Genomic DNA, 25,276 nt, shown 5'->3' with positions numbered 1-25,276 from the left:
CTGTTTATTTGCTTTACCGCAGTAGTAACATGCAGTGATGAAGCTCTTCACAGCTGAGCAAACTCACCGTATTCATTACGAAGGTGGTCTGGAATGTAGGGCTCATAGCCCTCCTTTTCAGGCACGTCGACAAACTCATCCTCCTCGTCACTGTCATCTGTTGCTTTCATCTATGAAGAAGAGTCAAAAGCACTGAAGAAACACGGAAAACACCCAGCGGCCACCCCATGTGAACATCCCTCACATAAACGCTTCAGCTGCAACAGGCACCTCTGAAGATCTGCCATCCGGTTTTATTTTCAGCGTTAACCAGAACACATACAAAGCACTGTTAAAAAGAACATTTCAAGTACAGTATTTACTGCCTTCTCCTGGAAGGGGATGAGATCTTCCATCCTACTTACGCATGAACTTTACTGCTGCTTCGTGTTTTGTCAGGAACCGGGTTTCCTCAATAAGCAATGTAACATAAACAAAGCCTGAGGTGAAGGTACCCCAAACCGTTTGGTCCAGTCGCGGACGACTCTGAGGTTGCGTGCTTATCTCGCTCTATAGGCCGAGGGAGCCGACGTTTGTCCGCAGACAGCTTCTGAGTCATGTGGCCAGCATGACTAAGATGCTTCTGGTGAAACCAGAGCAGCGTATGGAAACCCCATTCACCTTCCCGCTGGAGTGGTACCTATTTATCTACCTGCACTTTGATGTGCTTTCGAACTGCTAGGTGGGCAGGAGCTGGGACCGAACAATGGGAGCTCACCCCGTCGCGGGGATTTGAACCACCGACCTTCTGATCGGCAAGCCCTAGGCTCTGTGGTTTAGACCACAGCGCCACCCGCGTCCCTCAAACAAAGCCTGAACCATCCGTTTGATTGTGTGGGGCTTTGTGCACCTACCTTGCAAAAGCAGCCTTAGGAAATCATTTACAAGCAACATTTTACTCTGGTGTATTCCCATTACATCTTTTAACTACAAAAAATTACTTAAGCACTGCCCAGGACGCATGCCTGCAAGGAGTCTCTGACTCTGAGATTTCATTTTTTTAAAAGCCTGTCTATTGGCTTCCTAGAAATAAAGTGAGGAAGAAGCAGGTAAATTAGCTTGGCTGCCTCCTGCCTTTCACTGTTTTTAGCCAATGAGAGAAGTCAAAGTTGTGATTGACAAGTTAGCTGTTTCAGTAACAGGCGACAGAAAACCCCAATTTCTGAAGAGCTGCTATTTCCCCCTCCTTTTTTGTGCAATTTCTATCTCTGTTTTTGGCACATGGAATCTCTGTAGTTTGCCCAAGCCCAGCACAGCTGTCAGCCAGGTCAGAGAAAACTATGTACATTTGTAATTAATATCGTACAACTTTATTTATCCTAAAGGTTTTGGGTATCACTCCACAGAAAAGCAATATAATAAATGGGGAGAAAGTTTGGAGGTGGGAGAACAGGAAGTGATTTTGAGTATTCTGGGCAAGCAAAGTTTAAGAGTTTGGCTAAGTATAATCTGGACAGAGTTAGGCTTTGCCTCTTAAGTTTGTATTGGGCTTCTAAGAAAAGTGATAAAAGTGAGAAGTGTGTAGAAAACAGAGGGTTATTCCTAAAACATTTAAGGTTTTCATTATTGATTATGATTTTCTTGTGACTAATCTCTGGAAGCCTTTTCTGGCTGAAGAGTGGTATAAAAATGTTTTATTTTTCTGCTAGTTGTGTAGTATGCCAAAAATATTGCTGCTTGAGCACAGTGGAGTTTGCTTGGGTTCTTGAGGCAATGAGATGTATTCACAGGTTCGTAAAAAAATTGGACTCAAGAAACCAAAAACAATAAATCTTATTTAAAAAAAAAATAGGTGGGGCAGCGCTGGGAAAGTCTCCCTTTGAATATAAGAGCCACCTAACTGGATCAAGCCAAAGGTCCATCTGCTCTAACATCTTGCTTTGTACAATGGCAGCCAGAAGCACCAGGAAACCCTGTTATCTGTCTCTCCTACTTTAGCATACTCAGATAGACTGCCCCCAAACCTGAAATATAAAAGGTGTCCATCAATGGATATTTAGCAAATGTTGCTACATAGAACCTCAAGGTTCACAGGCAGTCTACTACTTAATAAGCTGAAGCTGTTGAAGCTAATGGCAGGAAAACGCACAGTGTAAAGAATTATTTTCTCTTAATCTACTGCTCCTTTTCATTGGAGGATCCAGAGTTCTAACACTGCAGAAATTAAGAAAACTTAAAGAGTACCATTAAAACATTTGCACAAGGTAGTGCTTAGAAAGATACCCAAAATGTAATCTCATATATACCCAAATCTGTGCCATGCAAACCTTTGTATGTTTACTCAGAATTCAGACCCACTAAGTTCAATGTGGGAGTTTGCTTCATATTTCAGTGGTACCTCTGGTTGCGGACGGGATCCGGAGTTCCGGTCAGATCCTGAGGTTTCTGCAACCAGAGGTGCACATTCTGCGCATGCACGCTGCATGCAGAGCGCTTCTGCGCATGTGGCGAAACCCAGAAAAATACTTCTGGGTTTGCGGTTTTTGCAACCCGAAGTTTACGTTACCCAAGCGTAACATAAGCCGAGGTGCTACTGTAATTGTGTTTGGAATGCACGGTTGAATCTGGATAGTTTGAAGGATATCAACACAAATTCAGCACAATCAATGGATCAATACAAGTTCACAGTTTTGTATACACTTTGGTTCAAGCCCCACTAATGATTAACAAAAACCTAGAGCTTCCTCCAAGTTTTCCCCTCCTTTCATCCTAGCAGCCATGAGGCATCTGTCCTGTGGTGGGTTCACCTGATATTAGGTACTCCCTACAACTTATTTTCTGCAAACTATTACATAAATTTAAAAAATTAAAACATTGTCCAGTAGCACCTTAGAGACCAACTAAATTTGTTCTGGGTATAAGCTTTCGTGTGCATGCACACTTCTTCAAATACTCTCTTATTACACAATAAGTGCCAATACAAAATGTGAAAGCTTTCTAAAAAGGCACAGGCATGTCTCTTGCAGTGTAGGAACTAAAGTCCAGGCACTCATTAAGAATTTACTGTATAGTTAACTTAAAGTACAACTCTATACATTTTTACTCAAAAGTAAGTCCCTTTGTGTTTAATGGAGCTTACTCTCAGGTAAGTGGGTACAAGATTGCAGCCTTGACTTTCTTGTGAGGAAGAAGAAGAACTTAAATACTGGCAGTCCACCGCATTTAATGTCATTTTATAACAGAGGGGTATAAAAACCAAAAGTTAACACACTAAATTAAATTATTATCATTAAAATAAAATATATTTTATAACATTTTAAAACCCTGTTAATATAATTCAGTGATTTTGCTGCTGGGGCAGAAACTGGAAAGTGGCAGTAAGCTTTATTATATTACTGAGCTATTAAGGAAAATACTAACTGTATGTTTTTCCTTACTACTTTACCTGTAAAAGTAAAAAACTAAAATACGAATAAATAAAACTTAAGCAATTTTAAAAATGAAAACAGGTCATTCTGCTTTCTGCAGTCCCTCACCCCCAGTGGTAACAGGCCTAAAGAATTCCCAACCTCCATAGTACAGTCTTGCATGAAGAATATATACAAGAGGCATACTGTACATTGATTAAACTGAATTGGGGGGAAAACGTAGCTGATAGATAAATCTTATATCCACTAGTTATCACTTTGTGAACTCACTGCGTCTCACTGGGAAACACCCAGTGCAAAGATAGAAAGAAACATACAGTAGTGCCTTTTAAGTCTCTAATCCAGAGAATTCTAAGCAATATGCAAGTTCAGGAATTATGCAATTTAAAAAATATATAAAACTAGGGGCATCCTCCCATCCTCTGCCAAGTCTCCACCTCTCCCTTAACACTTCACCTAAGTCCACATTCCTTCATAGCTCCTCTGTATCCCTCAACCCATGACTTACTCCAACTTTTGCTGTCGTTTAAAACCTGCCTTCTCTTTTGCTCCCCCGCCCCCTAGTAAATAGTAGGCTGCTAAACTCTCAGGCTAACATTCATGCCAACTGTTAGTCCTTAAATTGCAAGAGGAAGATGGGATTTCCCACTGCTGCAGGGTCTGAGACCGCTGAGGCTGAACTATGATACCTAGTCGATGTGGGACTGCCCTTGAAGAATATTCAGGAACATCAGTTGGTTCCAATGGTTGCTGCTGGGCTGTTGATAAGGGCCTGTTATTTCATCGTTATTTGATATGCATTTACTCCCAGTATGTTTCCAAGTCCATATCAAAGCTCGAGTTATCGCTTTTATCCTCTCCCTCCCATTTTTTTTAAAAAAACCAACCCAGTTATGTTTATTTGATTTACAGCATACAAGGAAAGCTAAAAATTCACATGGAAGCTTAAGCCCTTGCTCTGAGGCACAAATATGCCTTTGTAGACTTGGCTTACAGTTGTTACTTCTGTATCTAATAAAGGCAAAGGGACCCCTGACCATTAGGTCCAGTCAGGGACTGTGGGGTTGCGGTGCTCATCTCGCTTTACTGGCCGAGGGAGCCGGCGTTAGTCCGCAGACAGTCTTCCCGGGACATGTGGCCAGCATGACTAAACCGCTTCTGGCGAAACCAGAGCAGCGCACGGAAACGCCGTTTACCTTCCCGCCGGAGCGATACCTATTTATCTACTTGCACTTTGACATGTTTTCGAACTGCTAGGTTGGCAGGAGCAGGGACCGAGCAACGGGAGCTCACCCCGTTGCGGGGATTCGAACCACCAACCTTCTGATCAGCAAGCCTTAGGCTCTGTGGTTTAGACCATAGCGCCACCCACGTCCCTTCCATATATCTAATAAATGGTAGTAACTGATTGTGACTAGTCTCTCCTCTGCATAGACTGTGGTGCAGAGTTACTTTTTCAGACAGCTACCTGCCGTATTCCAGCTGTCCAGCCTAGAAATGCATCTAATTGTGCATGCAGAGGCAGCCTTACTTACACACTTACACTTACACACACACACAGACACAGACACACACACACACACACACACACACACACACACACCTTTCATTTCCTACACTGGATCAAGCCCCTGAGCTGCTGTGTTACTCATGAACCAACAACTACCCACACTTTTATAAAACATACTGTGTTTTTAGAGAGAGAGAGATGAAGATTTTTGGGAAGAGGATGTTTGGAGACTTTTATATAACAGTAACTTAAGACAAAAAGTAAGGCGTGGTTTAACACTAGATTCAGAAGGCGTTCTTTCCTGCTCTCTTTTAAACATTTTAACTTTTACCTGGTGATGAGAGAAAGGCCATTTACCTCTAACAGTTATCAAAGTTTCTCCTAGCTTAACTAAATATAGGGTCGACATTAAACTCCAGTGCTGAGTACATTACTTTTTCCCAACTAGCTGAGAAGACTATATATCGAGATGTAACAGCTTCTGTCAAATAAATTAGAAAATAGAACTCTGAGGGACAATTCTTTTATAGGGAATTTTTTTTTTTTTTTAGTGTATTTCATAGGAAAAGTTTTAACTCAGAAGTATAAAAAACCCCTTTCAAACCAAAAGCAAAAACAGTCAAATTCTCCTTTATTAAGGACCACTGACAAGCAAAGCATCCATGTATGATGGCAGAATACAAATAATTTAAATTGTGTACGGTTTTGGGGAATACGGCAAATGTCTTTTTTAAGGTTGCCTGTTCTGTAATCAGTGGGCAAATGTGAAAAAGTCAACACAACGTTTCTAAAGACATTCCCAGATTTTATTTCACATGGGCACACAGAGAAGCCAGGGTAAAGAGGCCTCAGTCAAATTCCTAGTGCAAGAACCTGATCGGAAACCAGAGGGGTCAACACTGCTGCACACTTGCAGGTTCCCAAACTTTGAGACCCTCGCAGAGCTCTGCTGAGAAGAGAAATAATAAGATGCAAAGTCACTTTGTTTAGGCACAATCCATGAGCAGTGCATTTAGGCACTATAGGAAGCATTAATCATAGGAAACTGTAATTTTTGTTATCAGTCCAACACTAATCAAAAGGGAAACCTGTCACTAGCACTGACCTGTGAAACGTCCCAATTATACTCTTTGGAAATGACAGGAGCACTTAACTTCCTCACTGAGTAAATGACGACAATCAATCACGTTTGAATAACAATGAGCCACGGAGCTGAAAATTATTTTTTGTATAGAATCTACCCAGGAATTTATGAAAGGTGAAAAGCAACCCAAGGTTTTAGGGCCATTATAGCTTTCAGCTAGTGCAGTGCATATCAAACACTAAACAGAATTTATGTGTTTTAATTTTCTAAAAGGTAGATGTGGACTTGGTGCTACAATGCATAACATATAATGCCAGGTTTTAAATATGAGGGTCATTTTCATAAAATATTATGCTTATTGTCTGCACCCTTGAATTCACTGAGGAATTTATTAAATTCATATTTCCTCTAAAAAATATTTAACTGCTTAGCTAACTATGAGAAATTAAGCCTTAGCTCCTAGATAGGAAAAGATTCGTTTTTGTATCATTTTAAAACAAGTCACATTTTTCTTCATTTGTGAGTAAGCAAAGATAAGTGCTTAAAAGAGACATGTAAAAGGAGGTAGTAATGAACTTTACTATTTCAGTTTGCAGTATCGAGTTCCCTTTCTTTCCATAAAAATCTGCTTACTTGATGCAAAATCCTGTACTGTGTAGCCAGAAAAACCTTATGCCTAGGATTCCACACCTAAGCAGCAGGTTTGTGCAAACAAACACTCATAGGGCTTCAGTTTCCCTCTGCTAACTCAATGTACTTCAGCCAGCCCAGCACTCCAGTTCTGACTCTCTCCACCGAAAGCACACACTTGGCAGCCACCCTTGAGGGCCAGTAAATCCTTAGCAATAGTCCCTTAAAAAGATCCCCAACTCCATTAAGAAGCACTAAGTAATGAAGTAAGTAAAGCTCACACTCCATCCAGCTAAGATGAATAAGCAGGATTTAGCTGGTGCATCCCTTGCGGTACAACAAACATGGCTGAAGCTCATCCAGTGCACATCAGAATCCACATCCAGCTGTCAATTCTGCCAATCCACACAGCATTCTTTTCAAGAGGAAGTGCGCGCCCACCTTGAGGCAACTAGTTAACACATAAATGCCTTTTTAAGAGCAACTACAGTGGTACCTCGGGTTACAGACGCTTCAGGTTACAGACTCCGCTAACCCAGAAATAGTACCTCGGTTTAAGAACTTTGCTTCAGGATGAGAACAGAAATCGCACAGCGGCGGCGCGGGAGGCCCCATTACCTAAAGTGCTGCTTCAGGTTAAGAACAGTTTCAGGTTAAGAATGGACCCCCAGAACGAATTAAGTTCTTAACCCGAGGTACTACTGTATTGTGGAGCACTGGGACAGTCACTTTAAAATGCCCCTTTTGTACATTTACTCTCCAATATAAACCAATAAAAATGATGGTTCAGGTGACACTCATTTAGTTTCAAACCATTATGCAGTATAAGGTTCAATTTGGCCGCTTGCAATTTTCAGCTTTTACAAACAACTGTGTGTGTGTGTGTGTGTGTGTGTGTGTGTGTGTGTGTGAGCGCGTGCACACGCACGCACACATATCTCCTGGGTTTTGTCCTACTCCTAGAAAAACACAACTGTTTAAGGAATTATTTCCAATCCTTAAAACCCCTATCCAGAATGAGGATGGAAAGCAAATCACAACTCATATAGAGACTAAACTGGTTGTTCTCATCATATTACTGTGTGAACAAAACAAGCAGCAGGGATCCAACGAAATAGTTCAGTTAGTGCATGGACTTCTGGCTGTGCAATAGAAGTCGCCCCAGGTCTGTTCTGGGGTTTTCCCCAACCTCCCAAATCAGATTTGGAGAGGGCCTGGTGGCAGGTGGTAGAAGAGAGAGAGAGAAATTTCAGAATGGTACAGTCAGAATTCCTTGCACTAATGGAACTGCTTCGTCGAATACAGCCCTTTGTAATTTTTATCGGAGAGCTATTTAAATATGAAATACATTTCTCCTATATATTTAGCAACATTTCTTTTCAAATATCCACAACCTAGCTCAAACCTTACTGTTTTCTGCTAATCAAGTTTTGGAGGTTTTTTAGCCCACCAACGTATTATTGTATCCTCCTTTGGAATCTTAATAATATTTCCCCAAATGTTAATATAATCTCATTATGTGTTCTTCCCACTGAATAACCAGGCACCTCCTACAATTATTTCCTGTGATCTTCCCGCACCATCCATGCCAGCTGGTGCTACTGGGGGACACGGCCAATGAGAGGTGGCAGGGCTGTGGCCACCTTCTTCTGGTTTTCTCCCCATCCTCCTTTGCAAAGATACTGTGGAAATAACATTGCAGTTTTGCAAACAGCAGTTAACTGAACTACAGGGTTTTACTTTGCTTCAGAAGAGGGTCTCCGATGACACAATCTTCCAGTGTGGTTTCATGCCACAATAACTGCACATTGCTCAGAAGTAAGCCACACTGAATTCAATGGGGACCGCTCATAAGTATGTAAAAGATTGCCGCCTGAATTGCTTAGTCTTAATGGCACTACACAAGATGGTTAACAAGGGGCCTAATAAATTTCTAGACTTATGGGGGCAATATTATGCCCCTTCCCTAGCTTATTAACTTTTTCCATAATGTGAAATAAAATGGAGAGGTATTAAGTACACTAGAACCTGGAACACCACGGTTAAAATCAGCTATGCCCCCGAGCACAGCTGAAACCAACCACCGCCTGATGGCAAACAGTGTCTCTCTCCCTTCCTAGTTCTTCCTCTGAAAATAGCTCCCTCATGAAGAGACTAGGGCTAGAGGGTGGAGCCTATGATCAATCTTTTGATCAATGTGCAGTGGCCATATTGCCACAGACACTGCATTTCTATATTCACTTTTCTTTCTACTGCTTCTGGAGCTGTCTCTTGAAAAAACTGTATTATACAAGCAAAAGCAAGGGCCAAGAATTTACAGATCTGGTGAGGTGCATGTGTACATAAAAAGAAGGTACAGCTAATTGTTCACTGCATCTGGGCTCATTAACATTTTGCTGCCAGATTTCTTGTTCTGCCTTTCTGAACACTTTTCATTCCTTTCCCCCAGCCCAGGAAATCTCTTTCTTTCAGGTATGGTAATGTGGCAGGCTTGGTTTTCCTTCCTCTAACATGATGTAAGGCCTCCTCAGATAAGTGAACTCTAAACTTCATTTGTCTTTCAGCAGGCTTGATGACTATGCATTTAAAAACCCATTTTATCTTATAAACTAAAAATTAAATGTACTCAGCTGTGATGGTCATCATTGCATCTGCTATTTATATGCTAATACCCTCACTGGAAGATCTTGCAAATTATTCCACCTACCAATATTTCATGTGCATCTACTCACAGTCAACTAAATATTTTTTCCAAGAGGAGAGAGAGGATTTTTTTCGGCCAAGGAATTAATACTTACTGCAGTGGAACCAATTTATATGGGCAACTTTATGTGAATGCATTTTGAATTCAGCCATGATGTAAAATATAGTCAAGTCATCTTAAATGAAGGAAAACTACAATTTGTGTAACCAAATCACGTAGTGTTCATTAGCAGAGTATAAAAGCCTTTTGGAATGACTGACAATATGGGGCAAAACAAGGTACCTTACTGGAAATGAGATTTTTACAACTTCTACACCTGTTAAATCATAAATGTAAATGTCACATTAACCAATCTGTAAACAATTTGCTTTTCTCTTTCTTAAAACTGCAGTAAAACACTGGGCTGGGAATCCACTGTGAATTCAGAATACTACTTACTGTGTTTGTATGCTGCCTTTCTTGTACAAAATTAAGAGACTACTCTCTTAAAGAGCTCTTTATCTGCATAAGCAACCCCCAATTTGCACCTGGGTTGCATTCCAGGTCATCGCGCACAATAGCGAAACACCCATAAGCTGGTTCCACCTCCTTTTCCAGCCACTTCCAAGTTGCTGCGATGCACACGTATGCAGTCGTGCATCAATTGGAGGCGGATATATCTGCTGTTGCCTGTAGTATATATCAACAATGTATGGAGAAGGGTGGTGATGGTGGCAGAACTTCCAGGTTGGCTTTATGGTACTAGAGCTTCCTCTCGATGGGCAATCAGTGTCTGACCATTACAGTGGTACCTCCGGTTGCGGGTGGGATCCGTTCCAGTCATCCAGCTGGATCCTGATGTTTTCGCAACCGGAGAGACCGCTTCTGCGCACGCGGTAGTAGAGCGCTTCTGCACATGCGCGTGTGGCAAAAACCCGGAAATATACTTCTGGGTTTGCTGCTTACGTATCCTGAAGTTTACGTAACCGGAGGGCTACATAAGCGGAGGTACGACGGTATTTCCCTTTCCCCTTCACTTTCCTTCCCTATTAAGCCTATTAAGTAGCTCCAAATTTGTCCAACAAGATCCTGTTGGGAACAATTTTATTGCTTACTGAGATAAAGGAGTATTGTCTGCACTACCCTGCTTAAACACAAAGTGCTAAAAAGTATTGTTACTCCTCCTCCTTTTTGCTATGAGTTAGTTCTATGGTGGGGTTCTAATTTTTATCAGACAAAAAAAATATAACTTTCTTGATCATCCATATAACCAGGAAAAATGAGGTTGCATCCAATTAAGTTCTACTCAAGAGAAGGCCCACTGAAATTAATGAACCTAAGTCAGTCATGCCCATTAATTTCAATAAGTCTATTTTGAGTAGGACTAGCATGGAAGACCGGGCACGATCCAGCAAAAAGTGACCCACCTATACCCATGTTGAGATGAGCAAGATGTTTAAGCAACATCCTGAAATTCTGTTTCACACAAATGTTGCTTTGCCTAATTATTTCCCTAGGCATGTTATGTTGCATAAGTGTTTTGATTTGGCAAGCTTTAATTACCAACAACATCGTTTAAGTCAGAAAGAGAATACTGCCCAGAACTGGAATGCAGGCAACTTTGGTTAATGTGAAACAGACAAGAGGCTGGTTTTGAGATCTGAGCTAGAAGGAGGATAGGAATGTTGGGACCTCTATAATGTACTTTAAATTATTCCCATCGTCAACCCCTGCCGTTTACTCCTATGAAAAAAAGTGTAGCAGTTGAGGACACCACTGTAATAGGCAAGATCTCTTCCCTCATCTCTAACAGGGAAAGAAGGGTGGTCTTTACTGAGAACATACCTGGACTGTTTCTTTAATCTATCCATCACAGAGACAAGCATCTTGCTAATTTTCTTTAAAAGTAGGCTGCAGTGGGAATCATCTGCTGTAAAAGGCAGTTAGGGCTATGATCTGCACCCTGAATATTAGTTCCCTAAAATGGACCGCGAAGTTGAGCAGTATAATGGGGTACTGTAAGTTCTCCCATCCACCCAACTTGATTCAGGTTGCCCAAGATGGCAACTCCTCCCTGGGCCAACACTCTCCTCACTGAAGAAAAACCACCTGCAGCCAAAAGAAAAAGGAAGGGGGGGCAGTCAAAATGAACCTGTTTCCTTCACAGAGGAGGAGCTTCTAGAGACTGTTAGGTAGAGAGAAACAGGTTTCAGCAGCGACCCAAGCAAGGAGGAAAGTCATCAGCCCGAGAAAGCTATGGACTGAGATGGCACCAAGATGCAAGTCTCCATTTTTTGGGAAAGAGAGCCAGACCACAAGGCGAAAGGGCAGGGGGAGCAAGACTCTAACCTAGGAATGAAGAAATTTCCATTCCTCCCCCTCCCAAATTAAAAAAAAAATGCTTTATTTTTCTTGCCTTTGCCTACCCTCTAGTGGACACTGCCACAGTAACTCCAAGTTCTTTTATAGCCAAGGCTTATTTTTTTGGATTAAACAGCCTTTGCCTGCTGCCCCCTTTCTCTGGAGAATGAGGGAAGACCACCCCTTGTTTTCCTCTTGCTGCATTATTAAATGCTGTGCACCACTGGCTTAAGAGTCAAACGAAGGCTAGCCCTACTCTGGAGCCAAGAGCCCAGCAGAGCCCTACAGAGCTATCTGCTCTGGCCCTTCCTGTGACCTCTGACCCTTCAGAGGTAGCATGCTACATGAAAAATGGGTGGAGAATGTCAGCAAAACCACACAACCAGTTCGCGGAAACGAAGGTGCAAGGCACATCCTCTACCACAAATGCAAACCCATCCACATGACGCATTCATTCACCGGTGAAATACAAGCCATGATGTGCTACAAGGAGACAAATAATTCTAGTTCACTGATACAACACAGCCAAATCACAGGCTTCAAAAGAAGGTACCCACCCATACAGACAGTCTAAACTTGCCAAGCGCTTAGACAAGCTTTGAAGACAGATGCTTCTTAGGAACCACAAACCTGGGCAGAATGCCACCTTCATGCATCTATTTAGCTGTGCCACACTTTCTTCCAAGGAAAAGCTTTTATGCTCAGAACATCTTAAAACCTCTTTCCAGTATGGATGTAGGCGAGTGTTACTTACTAACCAAATACCCCTATGTGATTCAACGCAGCTACATAGCAGTGAAATTGTATTTCACCTGGCCATTCTAGAGTCAGGGTGGCATAATAATAATAATAATAATAATAATAATAATAATAATTTATTATTTATACCCCGCCCATCTGGCTGAGTTTCCCCAGCCACTCTGGGCGGCTCCCAATCAGTGTTAAAAACAATACAGCATTACATATTAAAAACTTCCCTGAACAGGGCTGCCTTAAGATGTCTTCTGAATGTCAGGTAATTCTTTATCTCTTTGACATCTGATGGGAGGGCGTTCCACAGGTCGGGCGCCACTACCGAGAAGGCCCTCTGCCTGGTTCCCTGTAGCCTCACTTCTCGCAATGAGGGAACCGCCAGAAGGCCCTCGGCGCTGGATCTCAGTGTCCGGGCTGAACGATGGGGGTGGAGATGCTCCTTCAGGTATACAGGTTAGAGTGTTGGACTAGGACCTGGGAGACCAGGGTTCAAATCCCCCCTCAGCCATGAAACTCACCGGGTGACCTTGGGCCAGTCACCATCTCTTAGCCTAACCTACCTCACAGGATTGCTGTAGGGATAAAATGGGGAGAACCACCTTGAGGTCCTTGGAAGAAGAGGTGGTATATAAATATAAATAATAATGATAATGATTCCATAGCAATGATATAAAGCCTGATCTGCAATCTAGCAAGCCAGATTTTAATAGAATAATAGCATCACTTATTTTGAGCATATAACAGAAAACTGGCCTATAAAAGTAATATTCAAAGCATCTTACAAAAGATAAAACAAAAAATCTAAAAAAAGAGTAAACAAAAAGACCATTTTTTCTCTGGGAATTATAATAAGGCTATTATTCCTCTGCTGTACCTGATGCAATATGCTAGCAAGTTACATGGTGCCTTCAGAACCGTGTAGTTAAAAAATAAATGCTTCAAAATCTGAGACAAATCTTAGCAATCTTAGTTCTATGCATGTTCTGTGGGGGAAGGACTGTAATTTATCCATATGAGTATTACAAAATAAGTGAGGAGTAACTATTAAGGGATATACTTTTGCCAAATTATTAAGTAACACAACCTCATCTCTAATCACCCCAAGACAATCCCCCCTCTATGTATTAAAATGCCTTTTAATCTCATTTCCACCCCTGATTGCACTCATTCTTGTACCATCTTATTTCTGACCTGTACTGTACTAAAGACTGCCAATATTCCTTAGAGCCAGTTTGCACATTGCACAGGAGTGGGGAGAAGAGACGTCTCATTGGTTCACCCTTTGCCTTGCTCCACATTTGCTGGGACTGATGAGGACAGCTGGACCAGTCACACCTGCACTGAAAGCATCTTTGAAATTTAGAGATCACATTTCACCCCAAGGTCAGAGAAAGAGCTGCCCAAGAACCCTGAAATTCTCATATTATAGCCTATGTTCTGCAGAGAATTCGCAGAAAATAGGTGGCACCCCTTTTATCTACTAAACCAACAGCAACCAGTTTGGCCAAATGAACATTAATCGATACCTTGACCAAGGAAAAAGTTGCCATTTCCCCTAAGTTTATACTACATGTGTGAGTGGATATGGAGGAAAAATGTAAAAACATGCATTTCTTTGCAGATATTTCATGTAACATTAAAACATAGTTTAATAAACTATAGGAAATAAACCATGGGTGGAATTCAACATCCAGCTCTACTGAATATCAGCTTGCCAGATGAAACAAATCTTCCACTTCTGCCAATTGGCAGATTAATATTCTACAGTCTTTTAAATGAAGCTGTGGGAAGAAGGGGGAGGGGTCATTGCTTTGTTTTAATTATTTACTTGTGTTTTTATGTTGCATTTTATTCAGAGAACCACCCTGAGATCTTTCAATGAAGGGTGGTAAAGGTAAAGGTACCCCTGCCCGTACAGGCCAGTCTTGCCAGACTCTGGGGTTGTGCGCCCATCTCACTCAAGAGGCCAGGGGCCAGCGCTGTCCGGAGACACTTCCGGGTCACGTGGCCAGCGTGACATCGCTGCTCTGGCGAGCCAGAGCCGCACACGGAAACGCCGTTTACCTTCCCGCTGGTAAGCGGTCCCTATTTATCTACTTGCACCCGGAGGTGCTTTCGAACTGCTAGGTTGGCAGGCGCTGGGACCGAGCAGCGGGAGCGCACCCCGCCGCAGGGATTCGAACCGCCGACCTTTCGATCGGCAAGCCCTAGGCGCTGAGGCTTTAACCCACAGCGCCACCTGCAGCAATTATTACAGTCAGCACGGGGGGGGGGGAGCTTCTGCATATGGGTTTTTTTGGACTAGGACTTGCCAATCATAAGGTCGGTGGTTCAAATCCCCGCGACGGGGTGAGCTCCCATTGCTCGGTCCCCGCTGCTGCCAACCTAGCGGTTTGAAAGCATGTCAAAGTGAAAGTAGATAAATAGGTACTGCTCCGGCGGGAAGGTAAACAGCGTTTCCGTGCGCTGCTCTGGTTTGCCAGAAGCGGCTTAGTCATGCTGGCCACATGACCCGGAAGCTGTACGCCGGCTCCCTCGGCCAATAAAGCGAGATGAGTGCCGCAACCCCAGAGTCGGCCACGACTGGACCTAATGGTCAGGGGTCCCTTTACCTTTACCACATGCTTAACATTATGTGTACACCAGGTCAGTTCCATGTGACAGCTTTTTATGTGTGCCTTCATTTGTAAACTATTCTTCACCTCTTATTTACACAATTTGTGGATTATCAATGCTTCATAACACAATTTTTGATAAGAAGATTACTCTTAACAATATCCTTCACAAAACTAAAGCTAGGGAAGAGAAATACTGCTATTTTTATTTTAAGCTACAAAAGCCGATTTCTTTTGTGTTTTTAAGCACTGCAAATGAATTAGTTGACAAGTAAGCATAACTACCGAGAAATGTGGCACAGGTAAAAAATACTAGGCAGTTATGAGATATTTTGCATTTAACACTTTAGCCTTATGAAGATCTTTGGGGAAAGATTCATGCCATACATACAGATGAAAACATTAGTTAAGAACAGCTAATTTAAGGTACTGTCTAGAAATGAGTGCATTTTCAATTTAAATATTGATGGGAGCTATAATATTCTATTCACCACAAACAAACGCATTCAAATCATGTGGGCAGAAGCAGCTCCCAGCATGCTGGATGTGCTCCCTCTACTGGCCACCTGAAATAATTTTAGCTACATCCTGAACCTAAAAAATATTCAGATAGAAGCTGCATTGATTTCAACAGGATCTACTGCCAAATTAAGTGTGCTCTGAATTGCCTTAGAAGCAAACGAAAACAAAAATCCAGTTCCCAGAAAAATTGAGGGGGAGAAAAAAGCACAATGTAGCTTTGGGGTGGGGGAAGGATTCAAGTCTAATTTAAAACATCTTCAAAAATACAGCTCTCAGCAAATGCTAATATTTATTTTCATTAAAAGAGTATACGAATTCATGCCAGTGTTCACATATGCCCAGATAGAAACTTGAAATCTAGTGCTGGCCTGACCTGATCATCCTTTGCAGAATCTTATTGTATATAAGTCTAAGGACCTAGAGCCAACACAGTTCTGGCCTATGAAGGGCCAATTTAAAAAGATAGGTAAGGTTCAGTTCAGACATTTCAACAGATAATGGTTAAGAAAATTTAACCATGGCTTAGCATAGGGCCCAAACTGACAACCTAAAATTATTAGCATCGCTTCATCTGCCATGACATTTTACCGCCCAGAGTGCCTTGGGGAGGCCCGGCCAGATGGGCGGGGTAGAAGTAATAAATTATTATTATTATTATTATTATTATTATTATTATTATTATTATTATTACCTTTGTGAATCCTGAACTTAGTGCTCTGTTTACAACATACGGACTTGTCAACTGTGTTCTTATAAAGATTTCTGTGGCATCACTGTATGGACAACTGATGGCAAGAATGACCCACCATCACATGCGTTCTGTTTTCACCACTGTCATAACCGCACCCCTTCATTCTGTAGTTTCTTGCTGTGAACAAATAGTAGTATTGCCCTGCATGTGAAGAGGGGTTCCTCAGTCAAATTCCCTTTTCCTGGAGACTCAGATGCCTTAACATTTTTTGGGTAGATCATAACTTCTTTCATAAGTCAGTGAGAACTTAGTGCTTTCTATATTTTCTTAGACTTGCTGATCAGAAGGTTGGTGGTTCGAATCCCCGCGATGGGGTGAGCTCCCGTTGCTCAGTCCCAGCTCCTACCAACCTAGCAGTTTGAAAGCACGTCAAAGTGAAAGTAGATAAATAGGTACTGCTCCAGCAGGAAGGTAAACGGTGTTTCTGTGCGCTGTTCTGGTTCGCCAGAAGTGGCTTAGTCATGCTGGCCATATGACCCAGAAGCTGAACGCCGGCTCCCTTGGCCAATAAAGCGAGATGAGCGCCGCAACCCCAGAGTCGGTCACGATTGGACCTAATGGTCAGGGGTCCCTTTACCTTTACACAGTACCTCTCTATGCGTATACCAAACAGGTGGGAAGAGGGAAGTAGGACTGCAGCTACTGGCCTCAAACCCACCCACCCCATACCCACATGTTCAAGATGTAAGCTCATAGGCTCTCCTTTCCTACACCCTGTCTAATCTTTGTTACTCAGAAGTGACTTCAAATTTATTTTAGACATAGAGGACTAGTGTGTCAACGGCTCCTCAATTTTAGGACCAAGCTCAATTGGTCCTAAATTGGCTGACCATAGCCCTCTTTAGGCATTGCGGCCCCTCATATAATGACAGGTAGAGCGTGGGTACAAAAATGTGGAAGCAAAAGTAGAAGTTATTAAAATGTAGTTTTAATAATCATGGAACATTATTCTTTAAGAGTTCACACTATGGGAAACCCTTCACTAAAAGACTAACTATACTGCGTGTGGACTAGGACTAATGCATGGCTGATTTTATGATATGTGAAATTACCCAATACAGCAGCTTTAGGGGACAAGTGAAATCAGTTACCCCAAGAAAAGCAATTTGATAAAAAGATGAGACCACTTTGATTTTTCTACAGCAATCTCTCACCCCATCTCAGTTACCACTGTGTTCAGTATATATTGCTCTGTGTTCAGTATATATTGTTCAGTATATAAATGCTCTGCTATTTAAAGACACAGCAAACTATGAAGCTCAGAGAGAAATCTAGATAATTAATACAAAGCAGGTTCAAAGATATTAAGTTTTATGAAAAGTTTAAAGAGATTTTAAAAAACGATTTGCATGTTAAATTTATAATCCCACATTTTATTGCAGCGTGATTCTGGCATGAGTTACAAACAGTTCAAGACAATGAAAGATCCTGGTCTCTAGAAAGGAACCCCCCCCCCCAATAACCAAGGTATATATACAAGACTACGATATGCCATATTGAGGCCATATTGTGACATTATGTTCTAAATTCAGGTCACGTATTCCTCAAACTATACCAGAAATATTTAACTTAACTCACCATTGTCATCTTCCTGTCTTTAAAACCAATATTCATTTCCTTACATTTCTCTGTGGCACGCTCCAATTTGTTTTTAAGATCAATGGCTTGTCTTAGATGTTCATCATTTATTCCAGCCCTTGTGAACAACTATAAAATAAAAACCGCAACATTAGCTGACTTGGCACTCACATACATGCCAAGATTTCATGCACATTTGGCATGCCACGGGAATTTGTAATACAGATAACTCGCAACTTATGCACATTTAATTTGTGTGTCATTCAGCTTCACACACCGCTGGTAAATAAAAAGTAAAGGTAGCCGCCGCCACCACCAAACTCATATTAGGGAAATACATTTATTAGATGAGATGGTAAATAATGTGGGGGGGGGGGTAGGATCTGGTTGTTTATAATGTTGTGAGCTTAGATGAAAATATTAGCGGGATGCTCATCCAATGTGCAGATGACTCCTAACTGGGAGGGGTAGCTAATGCTGCAGAAGACAGAACTGGGATTCAAGATGACCTTAACTGATTGGAGAACTGGGCCCAAACTCACAAAATGAATTTCAGTAGGGACAAATGTAAGGTTCTGCACTTAGGCAGGAAGAACCAGCTGCAGAAATATAGGATGGGGGACACCTGGCTTGCCAGTAGTACATGTGAAACGTAAGTCAACAGTATGATGCAGCAGGGGGGAAGCTAATGTTATTCTAGGCTGCATCAACAGAAGTCTAGTGTCCAGGTCAAGGGAAGTAATAGTACCACTCTATTCTGTTTTGGTCAAACCACACCTGGAGTCCTGTGTCCAGTGCTGGGCACCACAATTTAAGAAGGATATTGACAAGTTTGAACATATGTAGAAGAGAGTGATCAAGATGATAAAGGGTCTGAAAACTAAGTCTTATGAGGAACGGCTGAGGACGCTGCTGCAGTAGAGGAGACTGAGATGTGATATAACAGCCACCTTCAATATTCTTGCATTTAGTAAGAAAGAAGAAAGAAAGAAAGAAAGAAAGAAAGAAAGAAAGAAAGAAGAATAGCCACCTTCAAATATCTAAAGTGCTGCAGATGAAAAAACAAACCAATGTCTTCAAGTTACAAGAAATGAGATTCCAGTTAAACATCAGGAAGTACTTTATGACAGTAAGAGCTGTTCACCAGTGGAACAGACTCCCACAAGAGGTTGTGTATTCTCCTTCATTGGAGGTTTTTTATGCAGAGGTTAGATGGCCATATGTCATCTATGATCTAGTTGGGATTCTTGTATTGCAGGGGGTTGGACTAAATGACCCCTGAGGTCCCTTCCAGCTCTGCAGTTCTGATTCTATGTAATGCCAGTCCTCCAACTGCGATTTCCAAAGCAGAAGTATTCTGATATCAAGAATTTCTAGAAAGGAAAGGCTTACCTAAGATTAACTATATTAGAAGCATCCTGGAAACCACCCAAACCCTATTCTCTTCAATCAAAATACAGCAGAGTAGGGACCAAGTAACTCTGTCTTACTTTTCCCAATCCAAAAGAACAATGACTGGCTAGATTTTCCTGTTGCATCTGATTAAGATCCTAGTACCAAGGATTACAATAAATGTCCATTTTCTGCCTTAACTAGCGTTACTGTACTTGTCAGTGAAACTATAACGCTGACTGCACCATTAAGAAAGCACATACACAGAATCTTCTCTCCACTAGGTTAACTTTTTGAATAGAAATTTATGAAAGCTTTTTAAAGCATGAGATTATGAAAGTTTTGGTTGAAATCAGAGGAGATGGAAATAAAGGAATGTGTGACACCTCCCTCAAATACCGAACACAGCTCAGAAATAAAACATCAGTATAAGTTTGCAAGGCTCCACAAAAACTTTGCTGAATGTGCTTTCAATTCAAGAATGCTGAAGTTAGTGTAGAGCCTAGGGGAACTAAAACACCGCGTGAGCGTATTAGCATTTTGACACACAGAGAATAAACAAAATACAGAATTTATTTTTATTTTCAATGGAAGAGTTTTTCCTCACCTGAATCCAAGACTGTACAGAAGGCATGAATTTGTTTCTAATGAGCTTATAAGCGTCTGTAGCGTTATTTATTATAGCTGTATTGTCTTCATTCTCCTGCAATTTCACATCTAGCAGGGGGGAAACAGACAATGAGCAAATGCATATCAGATTCGCAGAATGTTTTGGTACAGTATTAATTTATTTACTTATTTATTACATTTATATCTCACCTATCCTCTAACCTCAAGGTGATATACATGGTTCCCTTCTCTTAGCAGCCTCCAACTTAGTAGGTTCGCCTAAAAGCAAGAGGATATTTCTCCATACAATCTCTCCTCCCACCAATCTGGTTTTATAATTCAGTGGCTGCCACCACAAGAGTTTGGTGAGTAACTAGACACTTAAATAACTTTTAGTAATACTAATACATCACCTTCCACACATTTCTCAAGGCAATGTACAAAGTACAGTAAACAACAAAGAAAACAGCAGCAGATATATTTTTAAAAAAACAATACGAAGTAGACACCCATGGCAGAGCCCTATTCTGCTATGACTAGACACTTGAAATAAGGAAGATACTGAAAAACAGTAGAAAAAAGGCCGGAGGATCTCTCAATAGGTCTTAATTTGAAATCTGTGACTTCCAACCTTTTTTTCAAGCCCTACTTGCAAAAATCAACAGTCAGGAAAGCAGGCCAGGACAAATATATTTTCCACCCAGGAACGGCAACATACAGTGGTACCTCTGGATACGAATGGGATCCGTTCCGGAGCCCCGTTTGCACCCTGAAGTAAACGTAACACGCTACTGTGCGTCTGCGCATGTCACATTTCCACGCATGATGTCATTTTGAGCGTCTGCGCATGTGCGAGTGGCGAAATCCGGAAGTAACGCGCTCCGTTACTTCTGGGTCACCATGGAGCGCAACCCAAAAATACTTAACTTGAAGCTACTTCAACCCGAGGTATGACTGTACTTATAACAGATTCTAAATACTTGTTTATTAGCTGACCAGTGAAGATGATCATTTAACCTGTAATTAAAAGGAGTGTGTTGTAATTAATGATTACATTCCACAGAATCCCAATACCTGTGGCTATTTCAAGATTGAGACTGTATTTATGAGATCCAAGACCATGGCTCCGAACAAAGGTGGCATAGTCATCTTCTCCACTGGCGGCAGCAGAAGTCAATTCAGAATTTAAAGAGTCTTCCATGCCTCCATTCTCCTCTATTTCGCTATTCAAGTCTTTTTTGTTACCAGCTTTCGGAACCAGAGAGATGGAAGGAAGGTCCTTGCTGCAGCAAGGTTGCTCATTATCGTCAAGGAAATGTGCCTGTTGAGCTGCTCTCTCCACAGAAGGGCAGGAAACAGTTTTGTCCAGTTCAGCCGTCCTCCAATTGACTGTTTCAGTGTCATTTGCCATGAAGTCAAAGGGATCTGGCATCAGAAGCTGAAAACAATTCTCCATCTCGGTCAGCACAGCTTCGATTTCTTGTGACATATCTGTCAAGTGGTGGTAGTTTTAAAATACTGCCATAAAAATACAGAAATATCACATACACTAAAATAAGTTTGTTCCCACAGAAGTTATTTTGGGACAGAGTTTAGTCTACTTTTTGCCTATGAAACTCTTTCATAACGATAGCACTATATAAATGTTTTCATATGTATTGTTTTTTTATCTTGTATTTTTATTATGTGAACCGCCCTGATATCTACGGATGAGGGGCAATATACCAATTTAATACATAATAATAATATAAACAAATAACTACTTTCCTTATTAAAATTACTAGTACAGTCGAACCTCGAAAGTCGAATGCCTTGCGAGACGAACATTTTGGCTCCCGAACATCACAAACCCGGAAGTGATTGTTCCAGGTTCTGCTTCCTGCAGCCAATCGGAAGCCGCACCTTGGTTCCCGAACATTTTGGAAGTCGAACAGACTTCCGGAATGGATTGCGTTCGACTTCCAAGGTACGACTGTATTGACATCTTCAAATGAAATTAGGACTAATGAACCACCCATTAAGGCACTAAACCCCACTCACCTGCCATTTCCCTCTCAGCTTTTTTGGCTTTTTCCTTGTAAATATTATCCAACCTTTTTTGTTTCTCTTCATCCCTCTTCCTTTCTGCTAGAGTTCTGGCATTTGTATCTTGAAAATCTACCTACAGAATTGTAGAATATATTTTATTATTTTTGCTGCTGCTGAAAACGTATTGTGCATGTCAAGACAAATTTTCTTTGGTGGTCAACATCTGAAAGGAACAGACTGCACAAAATAATACTTTCAGATATTTCTAAAGAATCTGTTTTTGAGCTAACAATAAAAGCTTCTTCTCAGAAGCTTAGGGCAAATCTCACAGCAAGTCCTTACTAGAAGTAGCACAAGGTGATACTAATACAGATTGTGTTCTATGTGCATGGGAAGGCACACAGAATTTCTTAAGCCGTTCCGGTTTAAGAATACTTACCTTTTTTTGTTTCAAATACTTGAACGATGCAAACTTTATCAGTAGAAACACACATCTGATGCAGGAAATCCATTTTTCAGTGTCGTCTTTGTTAAATAATAAGTATTTTAGTATTACCAATCAGTCTTTGTGCAACAGCACTTTAAAGTAATATAATACAGGTCTTTCGTCTACTTATTTATAAAGAACCATATTTTTTTTGTTCACATTTAATATATTCACGTCTGCTAGCAATGAACTAAACATTTCCAACACTTTATTCGTATAAAGCCACTAAGCATTCAATCACGAAAGTGAGTATTTAAGTACCTTCTTATTCTGTTTTAGGAAATGGAATCCTAGTGAAAGTTTCTTGTAGGCCTCTCCATATTTCTCATGCCACTCCTGTACAGATTTAATGGCAGCTCTTTTTAGCTTTTGTGCCACTTCAACTGGTGGGGGAAGTGGCTGATCATAGTCTGTTCCCACTGTGAGCTCCAAGAACTCTTGGAAGTTTGAAATGATTAAAGTCCTAAACTGATGGGAACGGGCGAAGAGTTCATCCACAACTTGAAATGCTGACAGCCGTATCTCTGCATGCTCTTGATTCAGCTGTGTCATCAGCAAGTGATAAACATGAGTAATATGCTCATCCGAGGACCTTTGGAAAAGTAACCAGCATGATTAGCAAGAAAGCAAATACACTACCGTCAACAGTGAAGTTTTTGTTCTTTTTTAAGTAACACCCAGCACAAGAAGAAAACTAATTCTCCCCAATTGTTACTCCACACTTAACTTACTTCTGAACAAGAATGCACAGGATTGCACCCCCCGCTCCAAATAATAATATAAAGAACAGCGGACATCCACCATGGAAACATTTGCTTTTAAAAGAAAGATTCCCAGATTTGCTTTCTAACAGATTCTTTTTAAAAGAAAGGTTCCCAAATTTGCTTTTTACAGCAGCTGGGATTCTTTATGCACAAAAACGGAAAGATGAAGAAGTTCCCACCAAAGGAGGACGGATAAGTAAAGAGAAGGACTATGTGGAATCGGCAAATTTAACAGCTAAAATAAGAGAACTCAACGACGATTGCCTTATGAAAGAACGGAAGCCCTTTTTGGACCATTTAAAGAAATATTACAGTATGATGAATTGGGGAGAAGGGTTTGAACTATAAGCAACAGAACTGGATGAGAGATTGTTGCGTTATTGTGATGATAATAAAAGCGGGGAGACAAAGTGCAGTAAAGGGGAGGAATAAAACACACCATGGAAAAATGGAATGGGAAGCGGACAAAAAGAAAACAAATGTATTGGAATGATGTGAACTTTTTGGAAATTTAATAAAAATATATCCAAAAAGGAAAAAAGAAAAATGAGGAAGGAAAGGTTCCCAGATGAAGATGATGGACTTTGAAGAACTGGCCAAGCTGACAGGAAAAATCCCAAACCAGCATGATCAAGTATTCCAAAAAGACTGGAGTAAATTGTAATTAACCATTGTAAGCAATTAACATCGCTAGTAGGGGTTGTCTGAAGGTTTGTAATGAGGAGTTTTCTACCATGCTATATTTATTTAAATTTTGAGTTATTCTGCAATGCGTGCAATTAGAATTGGGAAACGTACAAAAGGCAAGAATTATACAGTAAAGGTTAATTTTCTTTCTATAAAGAAAATTTTTTAATTTGGGGAACTAGTGTAAAATTAATGAATATTAGGGAAAATGTTGGAATGAAACTGTCTGGCTTTAGTAGGAATGATATAAGGAGTTATGTATAAATAAGCATTAAGTTTTAAGTTTCAAGGTGTTTTACGGTAAGATAAGGTTAAATAAAGTAACGCAAATTTTTAGCAGTAATGTTATAGAATTAGGTAGGAATGATATAAGGAGTTATGTATAAATAAGCATTAAGTTTTAAGTTTCAAGGTGTTTTATGGTAAGATAAGGTTAAATAAAGTAACGCAAATTTTTAGCAGTAATGTTATAGAATTAGGTAAAATTGGATTATGAATAGGTGAGAATGTAAAGTTACAATCTATTAAGATAAACTATTAAGATAAAAGCAAAAATGGAAAGGATTTGCTGAAACTGCTAATCGAATTAGAATACAAAAAAGGGAGGTGTGAGGAGGTCAGGGGGAAAAGTAAATGAAAGACAAGATATGGAAAGATTGACATGTTTTTAATTCTCTGTATTTTGTATTTTTCTTGTTTTCTTTTTCATTTTTGTAACATTTTCGAAACTTTAATAAATGTTATTAAAAATAATAATAATAATTTTGAAAGCCAAGAGGCGGGAGGGAGAGCCAGGGAAGTAAATGATGTGGATGTATATTATGAAATGGAAATATAAAACAAAAATAAATAAAATAAAGGGGGGGGGGAATAGTCTACGTGAAGAGGTTCCTACTTGCAGATCTTCTTCAGCTCCTTGAGCTTGGCGGGGTCGAGGCGCGGCTCCCCCGAAGTCGTCAGCTCCTCCACCAGCCCAGGCAGCTGGCCGTCCATTGCTGAAGGGGAAACCCGGCGGGACGAGGACGAAGCCGCCGCTCTCCGCTGCCCCGCGTCGCCGGCGCCTCGTCCGGAGGCCGCGGAAGGAGCCGCAGGAAGGCCTCGGCCTCTCCCAGCCGCCGAGCCCGCCCCCTTCGTCAGACTGCTGGGGCGGAGTCCGGAGGGGAAGGGAAGAAGGGAAGGGCTCCCCCCCCCCGCCTCCCGTCGGCCACAAAGCTGCTACTTCCGCCGGCTGGCTTCACTTCAGCTTCGCACGGCTCGCCGGCTTCGGCTCTCGCCGGGCGGGTAGTCGTGTCCCTTTATCTGCAACCTTGAGGCTGGGTTACGTTCTGCTTGGGCTGCTCTTGGTGCAGAAATTCCAGTTCCAGGAAGGTGGAGGCTAAGGCTGGTGCCCCACAATCCATAATTCTGTTGCTAAG

General features: G+C 41.2%; 1 protein-coding gene across 2 annotated transcripts in view; it reads right to left on the bottom strand.

Annotated features, from left to right (window-relative positions):
* Positions 1-24,905, bottom strand: part of UVSSA (UV stimulated scaffold protein A) — a 64,959-nt gene extending 40,054 nt beyond the window's left edge. For both annotated transcript variants that reach the window (XM_079975191.1, XM_079975192.1), the window contains exons 1-7: positions 24,757-24,905; positions 22,672-23,002; positions 21,936-22,056; positions 20,970-21,386; positions 19,894-20,003; positions 17,895-18,023; positions 68-170 (exon numbers count right to left, since the gene is read on the bottom strand). In XM_079975191.1, coding sequence (XP_079831317.1) covers positions 68-170; positions 17,895-18,023; positions 19,894-20,003; positions 20,970-21,386; positions 21,936-22,056; positions 22,672-23,002; positions 24,757-24,854 — 1,309 coding nt within the window. In that variant the 5' untranslated portion in view covers positions 24,855-24,905. The remainder of the gene's footprint in view (positions 1-67; positions 171-17,894; positions 18,024-19,893; positions 20,004-20,969; positions 21,387-21,935; positions 22,057-22,671; positions 23,003-24,756) is intronic.
* Positions 24,906-25,276: the final 371 nt, after the last annotated feature.

The sequence above is a fragment of the Podarcis cretensis genome, assembly GCF_951804945.1.
Source record: "Podarcis cretensis genome assembly, chromosome: 5".
In the NCBI taxonomy this organism is placed as follows: Eukaryota; Metazoa; Chordata; class Lepidosauria; order Squamata; family Lacertidae; genus Podarcis; species Podarcis cretensis.
The sequence above is the reverse complement of the archived record's forward strand: the minus strand, read 5'-3'. Positions and strand labels throughout refer to the sequence as shown.